This window comes from Palaemon carinicauda, chromosome 1 (assembly GCF_036898095.1).
Source record: "Palaemon carinicauda isolate YSFRI2023 chromosome 1, ASM3689809v2, whole genome shotgun sequence".
Classification (NCBI taxonomy): Eukaryota; Metazoa; Arthropoda; class Malacostraca; order Decapoda; family Palaemonidae; genus Palaemon; species Palaemon carinicauda.
Genome location: NC_090725.1, coordinates 58,725,277 through 58,750,536, shown reverse-complemented (window position 1 = coordinate 58,750,536; position 25,260 = coordinate 58,725,277). Strand labels below are relative to the sequence as shown.

Sequence of the window (25,260 nt, the reverse complement as noted above, 5' to 3'; positions counted from 1 at the left end):
AGTAGCATCGATGTCAGCAGTATTCGGGACACCTTCTAATTCACTAGTTACTTCTAGATACCTTAGTTTTTCAGCTGCTTAACTGCTTTACTGATTACTCAACAATCTATGGACGATAACGGTTTCAGGATAACATGGCGGCATCCAAGTATCATATGCTGGGTGGTATCCAGATTTGTTGATGCTGCTGCTCAAAGTACTGGTAGAACTACCAATCTTCTGTTAATGGCATTATAGAAGGCATACTTTGCCAGTCGGAGCCACTCTTCAGAGAATTGTGGTTCTCATCTTCTTCCTTTATTGAAGAAGCTCCTCCCAGTCTCTGCCTTTAGCCGGATCTCAGTCTGAAGAGCTCAGATCTTATACTCTTCAGATGATTAGCCTGGGCTCAAGGGTAGCTTCAAACGGTCTTTCCGTTCTAGAAACTTGAGCCTCTTTGGGATGTTGCTTGAGTCCTCAAGTGTCTCATGGGGACCTTCCTTTATCCTTGACCAGACATCAGATAGGATTTTACCCTTAGATTACATATGAGCCATGGCCCCAGTGTTATGAGGGGCGAACTGCTTTGCATTTTGTATGTCACAGGTGATTCTCAATGGAGGAAGGCCTTCCTCATCTGATCCGTTGTGTCCAATTGCCAGAATGTAGCTCTGCACAACTTCAATCTCATGTGCTTCGCCATCTCTTTTATACAAGCGTGGTGCATGATGATTCTGTCCTTTGTGGACACGGCAATGCTTTATAGAGAACTCAGGTCCTCTTGCAAACCAACAAAGGGTAAAGATGAAGATATGCAAATACCTTGCTTTGTCTGACTCTTCCAATGAGAATCCGGAACGACCATCCCAGTTCGAACTTATAAAATCAAGGATATCAAACCTACCCTAACCAGGAAGAACCTGTCAGTGGTGCTAGTCCTGAGAGTGGGAGCCTGGTATGACGGACAATCTTCGTTGCCCACTACCTATGGGAGTTAACCCACTGGTCCTTGAATAACCTTATCCTTGTTCCTGTGGTAGTTAGTCAGCAAGTCGTGTTGTGAACCTAGCTCCCTCACTGGACAAGAAGCATCTCATCTAAGATAACGGTTGTGATTTAAGTCTAGAAGGAAAAGTAGAATATCTGGCCACTCTCCTCTTCCTTTTTCCCCTGTTTGGGTGAAGCATTTGTTCTGTTATTTTCGGGAGAGGACGTTATGTGCAACAAGTCTTGCGGCACTTTTTTTTTTTTTTTTTTTTATACAGGTAAGTTTCATATTCAAATATTTCCCCCATCTTCTTAGATGAGGGGGAGGATGGAGGGAATTTATGCAAATCAATTTCTCATAATGGCCATACAGTACATTCGAACAGCATTTATTATAATTGCAGATGTAGGTTCTCCCACGAATGCCTATCAGTCTCAGGGTAAAGACTTAGCATAACACCTTCGACATGATGCTCAGGTTGTTAGGAGGGGGATAGGAGTCATCACTCTCCCCCTTCCACGAGACAAAAGTGCATTGACATTTCTTTGGTTAGTAAACCAGTCCGTCTTGGTTATAGGAACTTCTGCCTTTCTAATGATAAGTTTTGTATTAAAGGACGATGGTTTGTATTCATGTACGAACTAATGATAGATATTTAATTGTGATTTGTATTTTAAACTGTACAATCCTGAGTCGTTTAAGGTACGATGCCCATCTGAATCACCCCACAAGTACTTTGTTTGTGACAGGTGGCTCTATTTACCTCGTTTAAGTTTAACGGCAGGAAAAATACAAATTTTTATTGAAAATTTATGATTTTAGATTGATTAAAGTTAACATATGATCACTTATATGTTGAAGAAAGCTTTTCAGTGGTTTAGAAACATAACTGAGATTATTTGATAAGTATATCATACTTAAGTCGACCTGTATGAAAAAAAAAAAAGAGGAAATACTCTAATGCTGGATGAAGAAGTGATGTAGGTTATGCAATAAAACAAATTTTAAAAACTTTCAATATTATCATTATTATTACTTGCTAAGCTACAACCCTAGTTGGAAAAGCAAGATGCTCTACGGCCACGGGCCCCAACAGGGAAGATAGCTGAGTGAGGAAAGGAAACCAGGAAAAATAAAATATTTCAAGAACAATGACAACATTAGAATAAATATTTCCTATATAAACTATAAAAAACTTTAACCAAACAAGAGGAAGAGAATTAAGATAGAATAATGTGCCCGAGTGTATCCTCAAGCAAGAGAGCCCTAACCTAAGTGGAAGATCATGGTACAGAGGCTATGGCACTACCCAAGACTAGAGAACAATGATTGGATTTTAGAGTGTCCTTCTCCTAGAAGAGCTACTTACCATAGCTGAAGAGTCTCTTCTACCCTTACCAAGAAGAAAGTGGTCACTGATCAATTACATTGCAGTAGTTAACCCCTTAAGAGATGAAGAATTGTTTAGTAATCTCACTGTTGTCAGGTGTATGAGGAAAGAGGAGAGTCTGTAAAGAATAGGCTAGACTATTCAGTGTATGTGTAGGCAAAATAAGGAAAATGAACTGTAACCTAAGAGTAGGATCCAATGTAGTACTGTCTAGCCAGTCAAAGGACCCCATGACTCTATAGCGGTAGTATCTCAATGGGTGGCTGGTGTCCTGACCAACCTACTACCTAGGAATAGGGAATTTTGATCAAAGTGATATATATCAGGTTGGCTTTAAGAGGGATTTAGTTTAAGTTAGTTACAGTTTATCTCCATAGGAGTGTGTGATTCTGTATTATAAATACCAGGTAAGATTAATTGAAATAAACCAAATTTTTATAATAGGATTTATTATTTCAATACTTACCTATTATTCATGTACTGTTTATCCCCCACCTCCCCAATTTTAGTGATGAGAGTTATTAGGTTAAAGTATGTTCTGACTACAATGTTATGAAGATTTATTGTTCCAATACCCAGATATTGATGATAATATCATTCCACAGATGACTATGGGTAGGAAATATGGGGAAAGGAAAGTTTGTTTTTTTATTTTCATTGCAAATACCTGAAAGCTATAGCTTCAAAATAAAAAACAGTATGAATGTTAGGTAAGTCCTTGGATAATAAGTTTTGTTGTTAGAGTTCTTTTTCTTTTTGGAAATTTCAAGTTTATTTTATTTTTCAGGTCATCAGTAAGTTGTGCCATAAAATTATTTCAAGAATGTGGAGACGACCAGTCCTCGTTTTGCTATATTTGACAGTTATGGTTGTGGTTACATGGATGGTAGAACTAGGTTTCTGGTGGGACACTAGTTATACGTCATATCAGGTAAGTGTATGTTTAGTGAAAAATTTGAGAATTTGATAGAGAAATGTAGATTTTATTAGAGAACTATAAGTTTCCATACACCTCATCTTGAAGTCAGATGAGCATTAAGCTCATCCTGCCAGGCATCACTCTTGGCAGCAGTCTTGGTTTATAATGATGGTGTAGTACATTAATTAGGTCATTCCCTTTTATTATCTAGACTTGTTACAAGAAGTATAGTATTGTGTTGAAAGTTGTGATTTATGTTATATAAGCTGATGTGACTGTATTAAGAAATACATTTCAATTCTAAAAGCCTGTTTTTTTAAAACTCAACCCTATCAGTTTAAATATGGTTGAGAAACTATTTATGGGATGAAGCCATCCTCTTGTACAAATATTCAAACCAGGGTGCTGAGATAGGCATCATTTTCAGGGAATAATATGAGAAAATTAGATCTGGCAACTGATAAGGGTTTGAAAGTTGTGCCTGAATCTTGTACTGTATTAGGGTCACTGATATCTCTGGTAAAAGTACGTAACATTATAAAGACTGCCATGTAAAGATCTCAATCTATGAATGCTGTGATCTTGAAGTAAATGGCATATTGACGAGACAAAGCATGATACCCACCTTGGCAAATCCTTTGAATATGCCAATTGGCCTGTCACTATGAGATAGTCATAGAATTTAAAGCTGCTGTTCATGTGTGGAACCACTGGACAGCTGACATATCTGGATAGGAATTAATCGACTAATTTGTTTGTGGACAACACATCCTAACGTAGGAGTATGTATCCATATAAAAGAAGAGAGCTTTTATACTAGTTGGCAAATGTTGCAAATTTGGAAGATGATGTGCAATTTTATAGAATATAAATTTTAATCTTTTATAATAAATCACACCTCAAACCTGCCCCCCTCTTTAGTTTCAAGGGCTAAAAGGAGAAGTAATAACAAGCAGTTAGGTCAATTAGGTATCCCTCTCCCCCATACTAGGTAAATGGTTGTTGAGCATTGCTAGTAAACTGCCATAACTATACCAGCATTCCCTGAAAAGATTAGAGTATTTTGTTACAAAAAAAGGCAAATCATCTTCCATTTTGACAATATGGAATTTAATAACACAATTGTGTCATTCATCATTTTGCTAGTATCACTAGACAGAAAAGTTCATTTTCTTCTTGGGTTTTAATTGCAATACATTATGACTAATTAGCATAGAAAATGTGAACAGTCAATTCAACTTTATATAAATATAAGATGGCATTGTTTGTACTCATTATTTTGCTGAAACATTAGGATATTTATGTAACAATTATTGAATATATTATACCTAGACTTCTAACTACATACCTTAGTTAGAGAACACAAAGTTTTTTTCAAGATTCTGTTTTGATAAAATTTTATGATTGTGTAACTGGTTTATGCATGGGATTCATAACATTCCTACTATTTATACAGTATCTTTTTAATTATAGTTGTATATAGAGCTCTCATTCTATTACAGATTGTAAATCCTCTTCGAAACCTCACCGTAACACAAATAAGAACTTTACTTGAAATGAGAGGGATTCAATATGCAGCTTTACTGGAGAAATCAGAAATAATTGAACTACTTCAAAAATCAGGTAAGTATTGATAGCTTGTTTGATAATGTATTGTTCATGTTCATTCAAAAAGAAATATTCAAATTATTAACAAACTTCATAATTTATTCAGGCATTATTGCACAGCTTAAAACTGTATATCCAAGAGGTTAAGTTATTTTTTAAAGAGGAGCTTCCAATATTCTTCCAAATAAGTATCCTAACATGAAGGAAACCCCAACCATTCATTACATTATCTATAAGCCAAGCATAGGAACTACCCTAAACCTCTCCTCCTTATGAAGTTTATAGATTTTGTTTAGGGTTGTGGTGGCCGATGTGGTAACGTCCCTGACTGGTGAACGCTAGACTGGGGTTCGGGTCACTCTCAAACTTGTTAGTTTCTTTGGTTGCTGCAACCTTACTGTCCTAGTGAGCTAAAGATGGGGGCTTTTGGGGAGCCTATAGGTCTACCTGCTGAGTCATGTGCAGCCATTTCCTGCCCCTCCTTAGTCCTAGCTTGGGTGGAGAGGTGCCTTGGGCACTAATCATATCTATATATGGTCAGTCTCCAGGGCATTGTCCGGCTTGATAGAACAATGTCATGGGCCCTTGCCTCTGCTATTCATGAACTGCCTTTAAACCTTTCTGTGGATTGGATTCAGTTGTTCTGTGAAATTGAGGTTATTCAGTTCCTCAGAAGACCAGGAAACCTCCAAATGGGACTCTCTTTTGTTGTAAGGAGTCTTTTACACCACCTATCGCACCTTTAGCAAGGTCTTGAATTGAGTCTGTAAAATGTATATTTTATGAATAGTACTTACCTGGCAGTTATATATATATAGCTAAAGTCTCTGACTTCCGGCAGAATTTATTCGAAAATCGCGGCAACCGCCTTGTGGTGGTTGTGCGGTTAGGTGGTTAACAACCCTTACAGGTTGGTACCTGGAATTATTCCCATTTTCTGTTCTTCAGATTATCTCTGCCGGCTGGATCGACAACATCGTTGGTCCACCATTAAGAGTTTTTCGTAATCGCTTTCCCTACATCGCTGTTTTGGACTTCGTTTGGTGAAGTACACTGTGTTGGGATTTGGCAATCGTGTTTTGTTATTATGTTTGTATTTTTGCTTTGTTTATCATGAGTGATAAACTTCATATTCATGTATGTGCGAGTGATGTATGCAAGGTGAGGTTACCGAAAGTGTCGGTTGACCCTCACACAGTTTGTATGGGTTGCAGGGGGTTTGAATGTGCCCTAAATAATAGGTGCAAGGAATGCGAGGGTTTAAATGAAGATGATTGGTTGGCTATGAAGCACTATGTGCGTAAATTAAAACTCGATAGAGTTAGGAGGGCAAAATCAAAGTGAAAGCCACCGAGATAAGCTTCTTGAACTTTGCCAAGATCTAGGGATCATGGTAAACTTCGAGAAGTCCTCTCTGCAGCCCTCTCAGAGACTGGTATACCTAGGCATGGTCATAGACACCAATCTCCACAAAGCCTTCCCATCAGACGACAGGATAGCAAGGCTGAGGAAGGTCGCGAGACCTTTCCTCACACGAGAAGAACTTCCAGCCCAAACGTAGTTACGTCTCCTCAGCCATCTCTCTTCCCTGGCCCGTCTGGTTCCCAACAGTCGCCTCAGAATGAGATCTCTCCAGTGGCGACTCAAGTCGCGGTGGAATCAAGGACACGATTCCCCGGACACCCTGATCCCTATGGGACAACCGGAACAGACGGATCTCCAGTGGTGGGTGGCAGACGAGAACCTACGAAAGGGAGTGGATCTTCTCGTCCTCCCCCCGGACTTGATGTTGTTTTCGGACGCATCAAAGAAAGGGTGGGGGGCCCACGTTCTGAACCACAGGACCTCAGGCCTGTGGTCAGAATCAGAAAAGTACCTTCACATAAACCTGCTAGAAATGAAGGCCGTGTTCCTGGCACTTCAGAAGTTCCACCAAGTCCTGGCGGGCCATTCTGTGGTAGTGATGAGCGACAACACCACAGTGGTGGCTTATATCAACAAGCAGGGAGGTACCTTTTCAGAACAGCTATCTCATCTTGCAGTAGAGATACTGAGATGGTCCGAAGTCCACTCGATCACACTAGCAGCTCGCTTCATTCCGGGCAGGAGGAATGTGCTTGCCGACAGTCTGAGCAGAGCGACACAGATAGTGAGTACCGAGTGGTCTTTGGATCCTCAAGTAGCCAACAAAGTCTTGTGGGGTTCCCCGACTGTGGACCTGTTCGCTACAGCGCTAAACTATAAGCTCCCGCTGTACTGCTCCCCAGTCCCGGATCCCAAGGCTCTCTGGCAAGATGCCTTCCAACAACGATGGGACAACATCGATGTGTACGCCTTTCCCCCGTTCTGTCTGATGAGGAGAGTACTCAACAAGACCAGAATATCGGTCAACCTTTCAATGACCCTCATAGCTCCGCTACGGCATCACGCAGAATGGTTCCCGGACCTTCTGCAACTCCTTATGGAGTCTCCAAGGGAACTCCCTCCAAGTCACGAGCTACTCAAACAACCACATGCCAACATCTTCCACAAAGCCGTAGCTGCGCTTCGACTTCACGCCTGGAGACTATCCAGCATCTCCTCAAAGAGAGAGGATTTTCGCAACAAGTTGCGAACAGGATGTCTGGACACCTGCGCAAGTCATCCACAGGGGTCTACCAGGCAAAGTGGCGAGTTTTCTGTGGTTGGTGTCGTGAAAGGAGTATCTCTCCACTCGATGCCACTATTCCAGCAATAGCGGAGTTCCTCGTGTATTTGCGGGAGGAAATGCGCCTTTCAGTCTCGGCAGTGAAAGGCTATCGCTCAGCCTTAAGTCTTGCCTTCAGGCTCAAAGGAATGGACATTTCTTCCTCGCTGGAACTTTCTCTTCTCATACGAAGCTATGAACCTACCTGCCCTCAGTCGGAAGCGAGACCCCCTCCTTGGAACGTGGTTCGAGTTCTCAGGTCTCTAAAGAGACCTCCCTACGAACCACTATGCCAGGCTTCAGATCGCCACCTTACTTGGAAGACGGTGTTCCTGCTAGCTTTGGCCTCGGCCAAGCGAATCAGCGAACTACATGGTCTCTCATACGACATCGCCCATTCAAGGGGATGGGGGGAGATAACGTTCAGGTTCGTCCTTGAGTTTATTGCCAAGACTCAGAACCCAGGAGTTCCGGACCCTCGGTTCGACTCTTTCCAGGTTTTGAGTCTCCGTTCTGTAACAGATGACCCAGACCATCTCCTACTTTGCCCAGTAAGGAGTCTGAGGTTGTATCTTAAGAGAACAGCTGCAGTTCGTTCCCAGGTTCAAGCCTTGTTCGTGAGTACTGGGAAAACGAAGAGAAGGGTCACCAGGAATACCATCTCAGTCTGGATTCGCAAGGTAATACACCTGGCCTTGAATCCTGACCCTTCTCCGTCACGTCGCCCTAGAGCACATGATGTCAGGGGCATAGCTACGTCCCTGGCCTTCAAGAAGAATTATTCAGTGACGCAGGACCTGCAAGATGGGGTGTGGAAGCGTCAGACCACCTTCACAGCCCACTACCTGCAAGACGTGACCCACAGGAGGCTCGATACGTTTTCTATCGGCCCTGTGGTGGCTGCACAACAGCTGGTCTAAACCTCAGGCTCCTTAATGTACAAGTAGCAAAAGGTTGAGGGCATTGTTACCCGGTTTTAGTCTGCATGAATGAAAAGGTATGTCTGGCCCTTATTCTTTTCTTCATCCTCTCCTCCCTTGGAGAAAGCAGCATCCTGGGTTCTCTGCACAGCTGACCTCAAACCACTGCAGGTAAACCATGCTTCCTTGTGTTCCTAGTATTAAGTGTAATACTCTCATGTCCCCATACCCTGACGAGGTGGTATTGGGAGAATCCTAGCCTAGATTTCCATCTGAGGAACTCCAGGTCAACTTCTTAGGACGAGTCACTTTTCACCTTCGCACACACCTTACGTAGGCCGCAGCAGTTTCACAGCTGCTAGCAAGGAGCAGGGACTCCCTATTGTCTGAGTACTTAGACACTCGAATTTGGAGTCCCCGGGCAAGCCAAAGCCAGCATGGCAGGGACTTACCACCCTTCCTAAGGGGTAAGTCACCCTATGTAAATAGCGTGGTTTGTATTTCAGTTATGGAACAAATGACAAATTCGTAGATAATTTGTATTTTTCCTAACTATACAAACCTTAGCTATTTACACATATTTGCCCGCCATCCCTGTCCCCCGGGATAAGTCCTACCTCTAAGCAAAGTGAAGCACTCACTGTATGTGTGAGGGGGAAGGGGTAGCAAGCTACCCATCTCTACCCCCCCCCCTCCCCCCGCTAACTAGCGGTGGGGTAGTAAACCCTCGTTAAAATTCTTATGGCTCGTCATTTCAGCTTCGCCGAAGTAATTACCCCTATGTAAATAGCTAAGGTTTGTATAGTTAGGAAAAATACAAATTATCTACGAATTTGTCATATTTGTGATTCAGGGCAAGTGCTTTCAATTCAGGGCACTTTTCTTCGGTCTCACCACGGCTCCTCAAGTTTTCACCAGGCTAATGGCGAACGTGGCAGGCTGGTTACATCAGGAGGGGATAAGGGTATCCTTCTATCTGGACGACTGGCAGATCCGATCACAGTCGAAAGTAAAATGTCTGGAGGACCTACAGAAGACGTATACGATGACTCAGGACCTGGGACTCATCATCAATTGGGAGAAGTCTCAGACCGAACCGAATCAGACTATTCTCTATTTGGGGATAGTTCTGAATTCAGTTCTTTTTCAGGCTTCTCCCTCCCAGGAAAGGCAGACCAGGTGCCTAGAGAAAGTCAGAGAATTTTTAAAGAAGCAGGAATGCTCTGCGAAGGAGTGGATGAGTCTGCTGGGAACTCTATCCTCCCTAGAACAGTTTGTCTCGTTGGGAAGACTGCACCTAAGGCCTCTGCAACACTTCCTCGCAAAGGTATGGAAGAGAAAGACCCAGGAGGACTCCTTGTCTATTCCCATTCCGAAAGAGATCAAGGATCTTTTGATGTGGTGGCTGGACCCAGCTTTGATAGGAGAAGGGATCTCCTTGTACAAGAAGAACACCGACCTAGTGTTATTCTCAGACGTGTCGGAGTCAGGCTGGGGAGCAACACTAGGGAACAAGGAGGTCTCAGGCGTTTGGGAAGGAAGTCAGGTCAGTTTGCATATCAACAGGAAGGAATTCATGGCAATTCTGTTGGGACTAAAGGCCTTCGGAACCTCGGTGTCAGGGAAGACTGTGGAGATCAATTCAGACAACACCACAGCTCTCGCGTACATCAGGAAACAAGGGGGAACTCACTCCCTCTCTCTGTTCAGAACAGCGAGAGAGCTTCTCCTTTGGGCGAGCGAGAACAGGACTCAACTGTTGACGAGATTTGTTCAAGGGCAAAGAAACATCAGGGCAGACATGCTCAGCAGGAAGGAACAAGTTCTTCCCACAGAGTGGACTCTCAACCCGCATGTCAGTCAGAGCCTCTGGAAGTTGTGGGGCAGACCTGTAATAGACCTTTTCGCCTCCAACTTGAACAAGAGGATCCCCAACTACTCCTCTCTAGTACCGGACGAGGAAGCGGTAGCAGTGGACGCCTTCTTGATGGATTGGACGGGGATGGACATGTATGCGTTTCCCCCGTTCAAGATCATCAATCTAGTAGTCAGAAAATTCGCTCTCCTCGATTCGGGACAAATGATTCTAGTGGCTCCATTCTGACCTGCAAGGGAATGGTTCACCAAAGTGGTGGGCATGCTGATGGACTTCCCAAGAAGACTTCCGGTAAGTCCAGATCTTCTCAGACAGCCCCACTTCGAGAGATATCATCAAAACCCCCTCGCTCTCAAACTTACTGCCTTCAGACTGTCAAGAAGCTCGTTAGATCTTGAGGCTTTTCGGCGCAAGCGGCGAAAGCTATTGCCAGAGCAAGAAGGATCTTGTCACAAAGAGTGTACCAGTCTAAGTGGGAGACCTTCAGAGCTTGGTGCAGGCGACACAAGATTTCCTCGACCACTACCTCTCTGAGCCAGATTGCAGACTTTTTATTGTACCTCAGACAGGATTCGAAGCTGGCTGTATCTACCAACAAAGGATACAGGAGTATGCTCTCAACCGTCTTTAGGCATAGAGGCCTTGAGTTGTCTCAAGATAAAGATTTGCAGGACCTTATTAGGTCTTTTGAGACTACGAAACAGGTACAATTGAGACCCCCATGTTAGAACCTGGATGTGGTGTTAAAGTTTCTGTGCTCCAAAAAATTTGAACCTATCTTGCAAGCCTCTCTTCGAGATGTAACAAAGAAAACCCTCTTCCTTATGACTCTAGCGACTGCCAAAAGGGTCAGCGAGGTCCAAGCGATTTAGAAGCGTGTAGGCTTCAATCAAAATGGGGCGGTTTGTGCCTTAAGGTTTGACTTTCTCGCCAAGAACGAGAACCCTTCGAAACCCTGGCCTAGGACGTTTGAGGTCCCTAACCTCACGAACCTAGTGGGTCAGGAGCAGGAAAGACTCCTCTGCCCAGGTAGGGCCCTCAAGGCTTATTTAACCCACACTAAGAACGTGAGGGGTACATCCAACTCGTTATGGTGTTCAGTGAAGGATCCTCAAAAACCCCTGTCAAAGAGTGCTTTGTCCTTTTTCCTGAGGGAAACTATTAGGGAAGCTCACCTCTTATGTGAGGAAGAACACTTCGCCCTGTTTAAAGTACGGGCTCACGAAGTGAGAGCCATTGCTACCTCACTGGCATATCAGAAAAATATGTCAGTTAGGCAATTCATGGACGCAACGTTCTGGAGGAGCAACTCTGTCTTCGCTTCTCATGACCTCAGAGAGGTGAGAGTAGACTATGACAAGTGTTATACCTTGGGCCCATACGTAGCTGCGGCTTCTGTATTAGGCAAAGGAGTTACTACCCCCACTCAACCTTAGTTTGTATGCATGTATGAAGGTTTGTGTTTTCATGGTTGTCTGAGGACCTCATCTTGTGGTACGGTTCCCTCAGTCCAGATAGATAGTTTATATCTACAGTGATACCTCTACATACGATCTTAATTCGTTCCAGAAACTGCTTCGTATGTTAAAACGATCGTATGTTGGAGCAAATATTCCCATAAGAATACACGGTAATTTGTTTAATTCGTTCCTCAGCCTAAAAACCCATAATAGCTACTTGATAAATGGCTACACATAATTACACATAACATTAATACAATTGAATATTACAGGAATATCTAAAAAAAGAATAATAATAAAGAACTAATAAATAAAAAAGGGGTTTTTATTAACACTTTACCTTAGCGACAGGCCAGCGCAGGTGTAGAGACTGCTACGCAGGAGGAGACGGAAGATCAGCGAGGAGGTAGGGACGGCGACTACAATAACGTACCATAACTTTCACTAACTTACACTACGTGAATTATAACTTAACTTAGCTTATTTTTTTTTTTTATAATTTTATATTTTTTTTCACATTTTTTTCTTTTCTTATTTTTAATTTTCATCACTTTCACTCGATTCGGTCTTCCTTTTCTTTGCTTCACTTTTTTCTTTTCATCATGATCACTAGACAGTTTTACAGATTTTTTAAAGAAACTATTGAGTGAAAGTTGCTTGGTATGGCTTTTGAGGATTTTTCTGAAATGAGTTAAGCAAACATCATCGAACTGCGCAACTACACGGCAAACCTGAAGTTTCTGTGGGGGATGCTTGTCGATGAAATCAACCACGAGTTGATGATATGCCAACATCTGTCTTATTTCCGCCGTACCTAAGATTTGGCCTACCTCCTCAGTCTACTCCGACTCACTCAACTGCGCTTGGAACTCATCATGCTGCATGGCTTGCAACTCCTTGAGCTCCTCGGTGGTGATCTCTTCATGATGCTCATCGACGAGTTCGGTGATGTCATCTTCATCCACCTCCAGACCCATGGACTTGCCAAGGGATACAATTTCTTTGACGTCTTCCTCGCCGGCAACCACAGGTTCATTCTCGGGGCCAAAACCTTTGAAATCTCTGGGAGTAACAGCATCAGGCCAAAGCTTCTTCCAAGCTGAATTCAGGGTCTGACGTGTTACTCCCTCCCAAGCCTGATCTATGATCTTTAAGCAGTGCATGATATTAAAGTGGCTCCTCCAAAATTCACGCAAAGTTAAGTTGGTGCTTTGCGTGACATTAAAGCACTGCGTAAATAAGTGCTTGGTGTAGAGCTTCTTAAAATTAGAGATGACTTGCTGGTCCATGGGCTGGAGAATAGGGGTGGTATTCGGTGGAAGATACAACACTTTGATGAATTTGTATTCGTCGATGATATCATCTTCGAGTCCGGGGGGGGTGGGTGAGCGGGTGCATTGTCCAAACAAAGCAAGCACTTCAAAGGCAAATTCCTCTCTTGAAGGTATTTCTTGACAGCAGGGCCGAAAACTACGTTTACCCATTCCACAAAGGTATGCCTAGTAACCCAAGCCTTAGAATTAGAACGCCATAGAACATGTAGCAGGTCTTTATTAATCCTATGTGCTTTAAATGCCCCAGGGTTTTCGGAATGGTAAACTAATAAAGGCTTAATTTTGCACTCCCCGCTGGCATTGGCACAAAGCGCAAGGGTCAACCGATCCCTCATTGGCTTATGTCCAGGCATTTTCTTCTCTTCGGCGGTAATGTACGTTGGACTAGGCATCTTTTTCCAAAACAGACCAGTTTCATCACAGTTGAACACCTGCTGCTCTACGTAGCCTTCCTCCGCCACGATGCTTTCGAACTTTTTAACAAAGTCTTTAGCAGCCTTGGTGTCCGAACTCGAAGCTTCTCCATGCCGAACAACTGAATGAATCCCGGTCCGTTTCCTAAATTTCTCGAACCTCGAGACGCCTTGAATTCCTCCGTCGTAGGATCGGCTGAACTCTTCCCCGCGTCATCCCCAGAGCCCGCCGCCTTCAAGTCACTGTAGATAGCGCTGGCCTTCTCACAAATGATCGTTTCAGTGATCGTACTGCCAACAATCTCCTTGTCCTTGATCCATATTAACAAAAGGCGTTCCATCTCTTCAAGGGTAAGGCTACGACGTTTGGAAATAATCGTGATCCCCTTCGAAGGTTTCACTGCTTTAATGGCTGCCTTTTGTTTTAGGATCGTCGAGATCGTAGAAATATTCCGGCCATATTGTTTAGCCAGATCGCTAACACGCACACCTCGCTCATGCTTTTCTATTATTTCTTGCTTTAGTTCTAATGAAAGCATTGACTTCTTCCTTTTCTCACTACTACTACTACTTCCTGAACCAAAACTAAGCTTTTTAGGACCCATGATTACGAAACACAGAAAACAACACGTGAAAAAGGAAGATAAAAAACACTGTTAATAACAGAGCGAATAGAGAACAACCACACGATGGGCACGAGATGAGAGGACTGATCAAGGCGACGCTCGATTGGCGTCGCTCCGATGTGCTGCCGTCTAGCGGCGTCAACAACAAACCACGGTTGACGCTTTCGAGAAAATTCCACGCGTACGCATATTGTTTACTTCGTATGTTGGAGCAACACTTCGGGTGTCGAGACTTTAGCTATATATATATAACTGCCAGGTAAGTATTCATAAAACTTTGTTTTATCATAAAAACTCCATTTCTTTAAGTAACTTGACACTATTCTATTTTATTTCTCTTCCTCTTTTTTGTTAATTTTTATAGTTTATATAGGAAATATTTATTTTAATGTTGTTACTGTTCTTAAAATATTTAGTTTTCCTTGTTTCCTTTCCTCACTGGGCTATTTTTTCAGTTGGGGCCCCTGGGCTTATAGCATCCTGCTTTTCCAACTAGGGTTGTAGCTTAGCAAGCAATAATAATAATAATACATATCAAGGATTTTAAGTTAGTAGCTCTCTCCTTATAACCGACCTTACTGTAAAGATGCATTTTCATTTACACAAACCTTTGTCATTTAGTCACTCTCTGTATGATGAGTATATTAAAGGCCTTCTCGTATGCCAAAACAAAGCAGTTTATTGTTATCTTTATGGAGTAATCTTTATGGAGTAAAATATGATCACAGAAGGTGTTTCCAGTCTTCCATTGGAATTGGATATATCAGAAGTAATCGGGATTATTTATCCCATTTTACTGTTGCTCAGATGAGTTGTTTTAATTTTTTTAGGAGTAACTAATAACACTGCAGCACAAGTATCTTTTCCATCTTCTTTGGCTTTAAACTTAAAACAAAGTTTCACAGCATGCTTTGGGTTGTGCTAAACTTCTGAAGTATGACTTGCAAGGAGTTAGACTTATGCTTACTAGATCCTAAGTGATAAGATAGTTTGTTCATTACTTGGTATGAGGTTCCCAATTCTAAAGGTTCATCACCTTCACTACCTCAGTCTATTTTATGTTATCTGCTGTTGATCCATTATGAAATTCTCCAATGCCGTATTTGACAGATTTTTGCTGTCTTTTGGTATTTTGGTCACTCCTAGGGGTCCCATATGTGCTAATCTGAGGCATTCCCAGAGGTTTCTGAATTGGAAGGAGTACTATATAAGAATTACAGACCTCTAAAATCCAGTGCACTGTAGGCATTACTAAAGGCTCATTACAGCTTCCTATTAGCCCATTGTTGCACCCACATTGTAGCCATTTTTGCCTCTGTTCCTTCTTCCTTTCTTCCATCTTATTTTACAAAAAGTTCAAATGCCAAAAACCTGGATAGGTAGTGTTATGCAGTTTCTCTTCTGCCTTTAGCTGAACTCACTTTTATGGGCTTCTATGATACCATCACTCCCACTTACTTTATTTCATCTTGGTGTTCAACCTCTTTTAACTTTTACTTTATTGTGCAATTGTAGGGTTTTGTACCAGTTGCACCTTGGTGCTGAATGGTCACCCAGGCCTAGCAGCAGGTCCTATATTCCAAATCCTAGGTGCACCTACTTTTTAATTGTATAGTTTGTGTGTTCTGCTTCCTTCCTTTCATTTTAATGTTCAACCTTTTTAAGCTTTCACTTCATAGTACAATCGCAGGGCTTACCCCAGGTTTACTTTAGCCCTGAATAGTTTTCATAGTCTCCATGATGAGTCTTTTGGCTTAGAATAGCACAATATCCATAATTACAGTACAATCAAGACCTATTAAATTTATAGTCAAATATCAAGTTTTCTGTCTCATGAACTCAGATTCATATATGATTCTCAGAGACAGTTCTGATGCTTAACACATAAATCCCAAAGAGCTTTTTTCAGATCTTAGATGTCTCAATTAGTTTAGTCTGAATTTTTTTAGGCACTTGATCCCTGCCTATTAAAATATTTTGATTATAAAATAAATTTTTGAATATACTTACCCGGTGAATATATAGCTGCAACTCTGTTGCTCGACAGACAACTCTACGGAAAAACTCGCCAGCGATCGCTACACAGGTTGCGGGTGTGCCCAACAGCGCCATCTGTCGACCAGATACCCAGCTCTTATGTAAACAAAGACTCAATTTTCTCCTCGTCCCACTGCGTCTCTATTGGGGAGGAAGGGAGGGTCATTTAATTTATATTCACCGGGTAAGTATATTCAAAAATTTATTTTATAATCAAAATATCATTTTTAAATATTTAACTTAGCCGGTGAATATATAGCTGATTCACACCCAGGATGGTGGGTAGAGACCAGTAATATATGTTTACATTTTATGAGCTAAGAGTTTTTCATTTCATTTTAGAAGTTATCAAAATAACAAAAACAAAATAAATAGGTACCTGGTAAGGAAGTCGACTTGAACAATTACTCTGCCTTTTAAGTACGTCTTCCTTACGGAGCCTCGCGATCCTCTTAGGATGCTGATCGACCCCTAGGAGCTGAAGTATCAAGGGTTGCAACCCATACAACAGGACCTCATCAAACCCCTAATCTAGGCGCTCTCAAGAAATGACTTTGACCACCCGCCAAATCAACCAGGATGCGAAAGGCTTCTTAGCCTTCCGGACAACCCAAAAAACAACATTAAAAAACATTTCAAGAGAAGATTAAAAGGGTATGGAATTAGGGAATTGTAGTGGTTGAGCCCTCACCCACTACTGCACTCGCTGCTACGAATGGTCCCAGTGTGTAGCAGTCCTCGTAAAGAGACTGGACATCCTTTAGATAAAAAGACGCGAACACTGACTTGCTTCTCCAATAGGTTGCGTCCATTATACTTCGCAGAGATCTATTTTGCTTAAAGGCCACGGAAGTTGCGACAGCTCTAACTTCGTGTGTCCTCACCTTAAGCAAAGCTTGGTCTTCCTCACTCAGATGTGAATGAGCTTCTCGTATTAACAGTCTGATAAAGTAGGATAAAGCATTCTTTGACATAGGCAAAGATGGTTTCTTAACTGAACACCATAAAGCTTCAGATTGGCCTCGTAAAGGTTTAGTGCGCTTTAAATAGAACTTAAAGAGCTCTCACAGGGCATAAGACTCTTTCTAGTTCATTGCCTACAATCTTCGATAAGCTGGGAATATCGAACGATTTAGGCCAAGGTCGAGAAGGCAGCTCATTTTTGGCTAGAAAACCAAGTTGTAGCGAACATGTGGCTTTTTCTGACGAAAATCCGATGTTCTTGCTGAAGGCATGAATCTCACTGACTCTTTTAGCTGAGGCTAAGCATACCAGGAAAAGTGTCTTTAAAGTGAGATCTTTCAGGGAGGCTGATTGTAGCGGCTCAAACCTGTCTGACATGAGGAATCTTAGTACCACGTCTAAATTCCAACCAGGTGTAACCAAACGACGCTCCTTAGTGGTCTCAAAAGACTTAAGGAGGTCCTGAAGATCTTTATTGTTGGAAAGATCTAAGCCTCTATGCCGGAAGACCGATGCCAACATGCTCCTGTAGCCCTTGATAGTGGGAGCTGAAAGGGATCGTCCTTTTCTCAGGTATAAGAGAAAGTCAGCTATTTGAGCTACAGAGGTACTGGTCGAGGATACAGAGACTGACTTACACCAGTCTCGGAAGACTTCCCACTTCGATTGGTAGACTCTAATTGTGGATGCTCTCCTTGCTCTAGCAATCGCACTGGCTGCCTCCTTCGAAAAGCCTCTAGCTCTCGAGAGTCTTTCGATAGTCTGAAGGCAGTCAGACGAAGAGCGAGGAGGCTTTGGTGTACCTTCTTTACGTGTGGCTGACGTAGAAGGTCCACCCTTAGAGGAAGACCTCTGGGAACGTCTACTAGCCATCGAAGTACCTCGGTGAACCATTCTCTCGCGGGCCAGAGGGGAGCAACTAGCGTCAACCTTGTCCCTTCGTGAGAGGCGAACTTCTGCAGTACCTTGTTGACAATCTTGAACGGTGGGAATGCGTAGAGATCTAGATGTGACCAATCTAGGAGAAAGGCATCTATATGTATTGCTGCTGGGTCCGGGACTGGTGAGCAATAGATTGGGAGCCTCTTGGTCAGCGAGGTTGCAAAGAGATCTATGGTTGGTTGGCCCCAAGTGGCCCAAAGTCTCTTGCATACATCCTTGTGGAGGGTCCATTCTGTTGGAATTACTTGCCCTTTCCGACTGAGACAATCTGCCATGACATTCAAGTTGCCTTGGATGAACCTCGTTACTAGTGAGATGTCTTGACCTTTTGACCAGATGAGCAGGTCCCTTGCGATCTCGTACAACGTCAGTGAGTGGGTCCCTCCTTGCTTGGAGATGTACGCCAAGGCAGTGGTGTTGTCCGAGTTCACTTCCACCACTTTGCCTCGAAGGAGAGACCTGAAGCTTTTCAAGGCCAGATGTACTGCCAGCAGCTCCTTGCAGTTGATATGCATGATCCTCTGACTCGAGTTCCACAGTCCTGAACATTCCCGACCGTCTAATGTCGCGCCCCAGCCCACGTCCGATGCGTCCGAGAAGAGAACGTGGTTGGGAGTCTGAACAGCCAGGGGAAGACCCTCTCTTAAGTTGATATTGTCCTTCCACCAAGTCAGACAAGACTTCATCTTTTCGGAAATGGGGATCGAGACAGCTTCTAGCGTCTTGTCCTTTTTCCAGTGAAAAGCTAGATGGTATTGAAGCGGACGGAGGTGTAGTCTTCCTAATGACACAAATTGTTCCAGGGATGATAGCGTCCCTACCAGACTCATCCACAGCCTGACTGAGCAGCGTTCCTTCTTCAGCATGTTCTGGATGCATAACAGGGCTTGACTTATTCTGGGGGCCGACGGAAAAGCCCGAAAAGCTAGACTGTGAATCTCCATCCCTAAATACACAATAGTTTGGGATGGGACCAGTTGCGACTTTTCCATATTGACAAGGAGACCCAATTCCTTGGTCAGATCTAGAGTCCACTTTAGATCCTTCAGACAGCGACGACTGGAAGAGGCTCTGAGAAGCCAGTCGTCCAAATAAAGGGAGGCTCGGATGTCCGATAAATGGAGGAATTTGGCTACATTCCTCATCAGCCTCGTAAACACGAGAGGAGCTGTGCTTAGGCCAAAGCACAGGGCCCGAAACTGGTAGACCACCTTTTCGAAAACGAATCTCAGAAAAGGTTGGGAGTCTGGGTGGATGGGGACGTGGAAGTAGGCGTCCCTTAGGTCTAAAGAGACCATCCAGTCTTCCCTTCTGACCGCTGCTAAGACTGACTTTGTGGTCTCCATGGAGAACGTCGTCTTTGTGACAAAGACATTCAGAGCACTGACGTCTAGCACCGGCCTCCACCCTCCTGTCTTCTTTGAAACCAAGAAGAGGCGGTTGTAGAATCCCGGAGATTGAAGGTCCGAGACTTTGACCACCGCTCCCTTCTCTAGCAAAAGAGACACTACCCGTTTCAAGGCTCGTCTCTTTTCTTCCTCTCTGTACCTGGGAGAGAGATTGATGGGAGACGTTGCTAGAGGGGGTTTCCGTACAAAAGGGATCTTGTACCCCTCTCTGAGCAACTTCACAGATTGTGCATCTGCGCCTCTCTTCTCCCAGGCCTGCCAGAAGTTCTTGAGTCTGGCTCCCACTACTGTCTGAAGTTGCGGGCAGTCAGACTCTGCCCTTAAAGGACTTGGATCCTTTCTTCTTCTCTCGCTTGCCTTCGGCACGAGCACCTCCTCTGCTGGAGGCTCTGCCACGAAAGGGCGGAATAAAGCGAGACGCTGGAGTGTCCATCCTTGGTCTAGCTGACAAGGTAGGCAAAGGGGGAGCTTTGCGAGCTGAGGACGCAACAAGATCGTGAGTGTCCTTCTGCACTAACGAAGCGGCTATTTCCTTTATCAGGACTTCTGGAAAAAGGCACTTGGAAAGAGGAGCAAAGAGAAGCTCAGATCTCTGGCACGGTGTAACTCCAGCAGAAAGGAATGAGCAGAGAGATTCTCGCTTTTTTAGGACTCCGGACACAAATGATGCAGCAAGCTCATTAGACCCATCATGGACGGCCTTGTCCATGCAGGACATAATGAGCAAGGAAGTCTCTTTATCTGTCGAAGAGATCTTCCTGCTTAGGGCTCCTAGGCACCATTCTAAGAAGTTAAAAACTTCAAAGGCCCTAAAGATTCCTTTCAAAAGGTGGTCCAGGTCCGATGATGACCAACAAATCTTTGAGCGTCTCATGGCAAGGCGGCGGGGAGAGTCTACAAGACTTGAGAAGTCGCCCTGGGCAGAGGCAGGAACTCCCAAGCCGAGAACTTCTCCCGTGGCATACCAGACGCTCAATCTAGAAGAGAGTCTAGCAGGGGAAAAGCAAATGCTGTCTTCCCTAAACTCTTCTTGGACTGTAACCAGTCTCCTATCACCCGCAAAGCTCTCTTGGACGAGCGTGCGAGGACGAGTCTAGTAAAGGCAGGTGCGGTAGAAGGCATGCCTAAAACAAACTCTGAAGGCGGAGAACGAGGAGCCACAGAAACAAACTGGTCAGGAAACAGCTCTTTGAAAATAGCCAAAACTTTTCTAAAGTCCAAAGAGGGTTGAGTAGACTTAGGCTTGTCCAATTCAGATTGTTGTTCATCTTGATGCGCAGCAACATCATCATCAGAAAGTTCCTCATCCGACAACTGATGAGGAAACGGCAACGGAGTGGGTAACGGCTGGTTCGCTGAGTCCGGTCGCACTGGTGCATGCGTGACTGAGCCGGACGCAACGTCATGGACCTGCTGCCCAGTTTGTGAGCTGGCAACAACCATGGTAGCGCGAGGAAGCACAGCGTCTACCCCAGACTGTCTAGACTGACTGGGTTGCGCAGTGGACACCACACTGGGTTGCGGAGGTTGACGCACCGCGTCAAAACAAGGCAACTCTGAAGGTTGTTGAACATCCAGAACGTCAAAGGCAACCTCCGTGCGTCGCTTAACGTCAACATGCGGCTGGCAGACCACACTGGAACGCATGGGTGGAGGAACTCTCTCAACTGGTGTGCGTGAGAAGGTTACCTCAGCGTCCACAGGACGCACAACCGATCGCTTGGAGGGTTGTAGGCTAGGTACTGCACTAGCTGGTACGGCAGCAACCTTCTCCGCATGAAAGTCCTGCATCAGAGACGTAAGCTTAGACTGCATGTCTTGCAGTAAAGACCACTTAGGGTCTACGGGAGCAGGTGCGGCGACAGACGGTGTTAGTGTCTGAAGCGGTACCGCTTTGCCTCTCTTAGGCGGTGAGCAGTCATCGGATGACGGCAACGAGTCCGAACTGACCCAGTGGCTACAACCGGGCCATTGGACTTGTGCTGAAGGGACCGATTTACGTTTTAACGGTCGCGAGACCTTGGTCCAAAGTTTCTTGCGAGAAACACCTTCAGACGACGAGGTATAAATGGGCTCTCTCGTCTTAGGTAGGTAGGAGCGATCTTGGGGAGATACGCCCGATACCACGGAGGGAACGTCTGTTCGCTGATTAAAGCCTCTCGAACCCATGCGTCGTACGACATTGCTTCTCCCCTGGACTTGGGAGCTTGCAAGAGGTCCCGGACTAGGAGGACGACAGGCACGAACAGACGAACCCTCAAGCGCAACACTGTCCACAACACTATCACTTGGCACTTTAGCACTTCCCACTGCAGTTTGGCACTTAAGCTCCTTAACATCCGCCATGAGCTGATTACGGTCACTAGCAAGGGACTCAACTCTCTCACCCAGGGCCTGGATGGCACGCATCATGTCAGCCATCGATGGTTCCTGAGTGCCAGGAGGGGGGTTAGGAGCAACCACTACAGGGGAAGGAATAGGTTGTGGGGCATGAGGAGAGGATACATCAATAGATCGAAAAGAACTTCTCCTAACTCTATCTCTCTCTAGCCTACGTGTGTACTTTTGAAATTCGATAAAATCGAATTCCGAAAGGCCAACGCACTCCTCACACCGATCTTCCAATTGACAGGTTTTACCCCGACAATTGGAACAAACAGTGTGAGGGTCGATAGAAGCCTTCGGAAGACGCCTAGAACAGTCCCTAGCATTGCATTTCCTAAATTTGGGAACTTGTGAAGGGTCAGCCATTTTGAATTGGTCAAGGGAAAATTCCAAAAAAACGATCAATAAGTCATCAACAAAGAATCCGATATAAAAAAGAGTTCAAGGATTTGTGTGAAGAAAAACCCTGCACAGCGAAAGCTCAAAACTAGAATATAGTACTTCACCAATTAGATGTGAAAAACTCCAGTTTAGCAACAGCGAGTAAAGTACGTCTTGTCGACACGTTGACAGAGAGAAAATTGAGTCTTTGTTTACATAAGAGCTGGGTATCTGGTCGACAGATGGCGCTGTTGGGCACACCCGCAACCTGTATAGCGATCGCTGGCGAGTTTTTCCGTAGAGTTGTCTGTCGAGCAACAGAGTTGCAGCTATATATTCACCGGCTAAGTTAAATATTTAAAATTGAGATTTTGGCTTCATATAGATAATGGTTTCATGATGAAGATATAACTATTTTCAAAATATGTTGTAAATTGCCTAGCTATACAAACACAAGTCCTTTAAGATAGGGAATATATTCAGTGGAGCTTCAATGGCTGTTGAATTCATTAATGAGGTAGTTAAAGACAGTTGGTAAGTGCGAGAAAGTAGCCTTGCTCTGTCAATGATTTTTCACTAATGAACTTTGACTCAGGACTGAAAGGTGTAATTAAAGGATTGTGGTATGTGTAGCTAGGAAAAATGCAATTTACTTATAATTTTATTCATTCCTACATTTATACAAACTTTTCATTCTTTGAAATATGGAGGCACTCTTCCCTGTAGTATGCCAGTATACCTGACCAAATACGGGAATGAGGTAGATGATTCCAGCAACCTCCTATCATTCTATTACATGGATGATTAGGCTGATAAGGCTTAGACAATACTTAGTATTTACCTCTTTAATAGGTCGAAGAAGGAATCTTTCTCCCCCAAAGGGAGAGAGAATATGCTGGAATGTTTGATATTCACTCCATCGCCCTCCCTCCTCACTAAGGTAGGATGGGGAAGAACTACTGTACAACTTACAGTAGTGAAGTGTAGATTACAGTGGAACCTCTACATACAGTTGACTTTACATACGATTGTTCTAACATCCGAAGTAAAATTCCATCAAATTTTTGTCTCGACACCCGAAGTAATGCTCCAACATCCGATGTTTACGCTGGTAGATGGCAGCACGTAAGAGGGACGCCATTGAGCGTCGAGTGCTCTGTTCTCTGTTCTTGTGTGTATCATGTGGTTGTCCTCTGTTTGGTCTGTTATTAACAGTGCTTATTTTCTTCCTTTTCTCACATTTTCGTTTTCAATTTACCTATAATCATGGTGCCTAATAAGCTAAGTTTCAATACAGGTAGTGGTGAGAAAAGGAAGAAGGCAATTATTTCATTAGAATTGATTCAAGAAATTATAGAAAAACATGATAGCAGTGTGCATGTGAGTGATATGGCTGAACAATAGGGCCGGAATAGGCCTATGATCTCGACGATCATCAAGCAGAAGGCAGCCATTAAAGCTGATAAACCATCGAAGGGGATCACCATTATCACAAGGCATCGTAGCAATACCCTGGAAGAGATAGAACGCCTTTTGTTGATAGGGATAAAGGACAAAGAGATTGTTGGCAACGATCATGTGTGAGAAGGGCCAGCGTGATGAACAGAAAGAAAGAAAAAAGTGAAGCAAAGAAAGCCAAGATAGCATTAACAAGCTCTTTTAAAAAAGTCCTCTCTTTTTTTCTGTTTCTCTCTAAACATAGCATTAACATGTTCTTTAAATAAAATCTCTCTCTCTCTCTATCTCTCTCTCTCTCTCTCTCTCTCTCTCTCTCTCTCTCGTTCTTCTTCGCTGTTATAGTGTTAGAGACGTCTATTATTTTTTTTTCCGAGAGAGAGAGAGAGAGATTAAACAAAAAGGTATCTAGAGTACATATGATTTTTAACAGTGTCAACGAGTTGAAAGACAATTAAATGTAACTAAGAAAGTAATGACAGCGAATCTGAATTCCTTTATTAACTAAAACAAATATTGATAAAAACACACTCGTGTGCGTATGCACAAACACACACACAGGTGTAGGAATTGCTGCGCAGTAAAAGACAGACGGTCGGGGAGGAGGTAGAGATGATGACTGCGATAACATACCTTAACTCGTCACTGAAAGTGATGAAAATTAAAAATGAAAAGAAAAAAAAAATGTAAAAAATATGAAATAAAAAAAAATAGATAAGCTAAGTTAGATTAAAGTTTCCGTAGTGTAAGTTATGGTATGTTATCGCAGTCACCATCTCTACCTCCTCGCTGATCGTGTCTCCTCCAGCATAGGAATTCCTACACCTGTGTGTGTGTTTGTGCATACGCACACGAGTGTGGTTGTATCAATATTTGTTTTAGTTAATAAAGGAATTCAGATTCGCTGATATTGCTTTTTTAGTTACATTTAATTGTCTTTCAACTCGTTGACGCTGTCAAAAATCATATGTACACAACACATTTTTGTTTAATCTCTCTCTCTCTCTCTCTCTCTCTCTCTCTCTCTCTCTCTCTCTCTCTCTCTCTCTCTCTCTCAGAAAAAAAAATAATAGATGTCTCTAACACTAACAGTGAAGAAGAACAAGAGAGAGAGAGAGAGAGAGAGAGAGAGAGAGAGAGAGAGAGAGAGTATTTATTTAAAGAACATGTTAACACCATGTCTACCTTCTCGCCGATCGTCCGTCTCCTCCTGGCGTAGCTATTCCTACACCTGCGTTGGCCTGTCTTTAAGGTAAAGTGACAATAAAAACAAATGTTTTATTTATTATTTCTTTAAAATTATTTTTTTCACATCCTTCTTTCATATTATGCAATTATGTTATTGTTATGTGTAATTATATGTAGTAATTTATTAAGGAGTTATTATAGGTTTTTGGGCTGTGGAACGAATTATACAAATTACAGTGTATTCTTATGGGAATATTTCCTCCAACATACGATTGTTTTAACATACGAAGCAGTTTCTGGA

At 43.3% G+C, this 25,260-nt stretch overlaps 1 protein-coding gene across 1 annotated transcript in view; it reads left to right on the top strand.

Moving 5' to 3' along the window:
• The window catches only part of LOC137648524 (E3 ubiquitin-protein ligase RNF103-like), an 84,304-nt gene that overhangs the window by 2,895 nt on the left and 56,149 nt on the right, over positions 1–25,260 (top strand). Inside the window, exons 2-3 of the mRNA XM_068381450.1 lie at positions 3,145–3,288; positions 4,779–4,899. Coding sequence (XP_068237551.1) covers positions 3,145–3,288; positions 4,779–4,899 — 265 coding nt within the window. The remainder of the gene's footprint in view (positions 1–3,144; positions 3,289–4,778; positions 4,900–25,260) is intronic.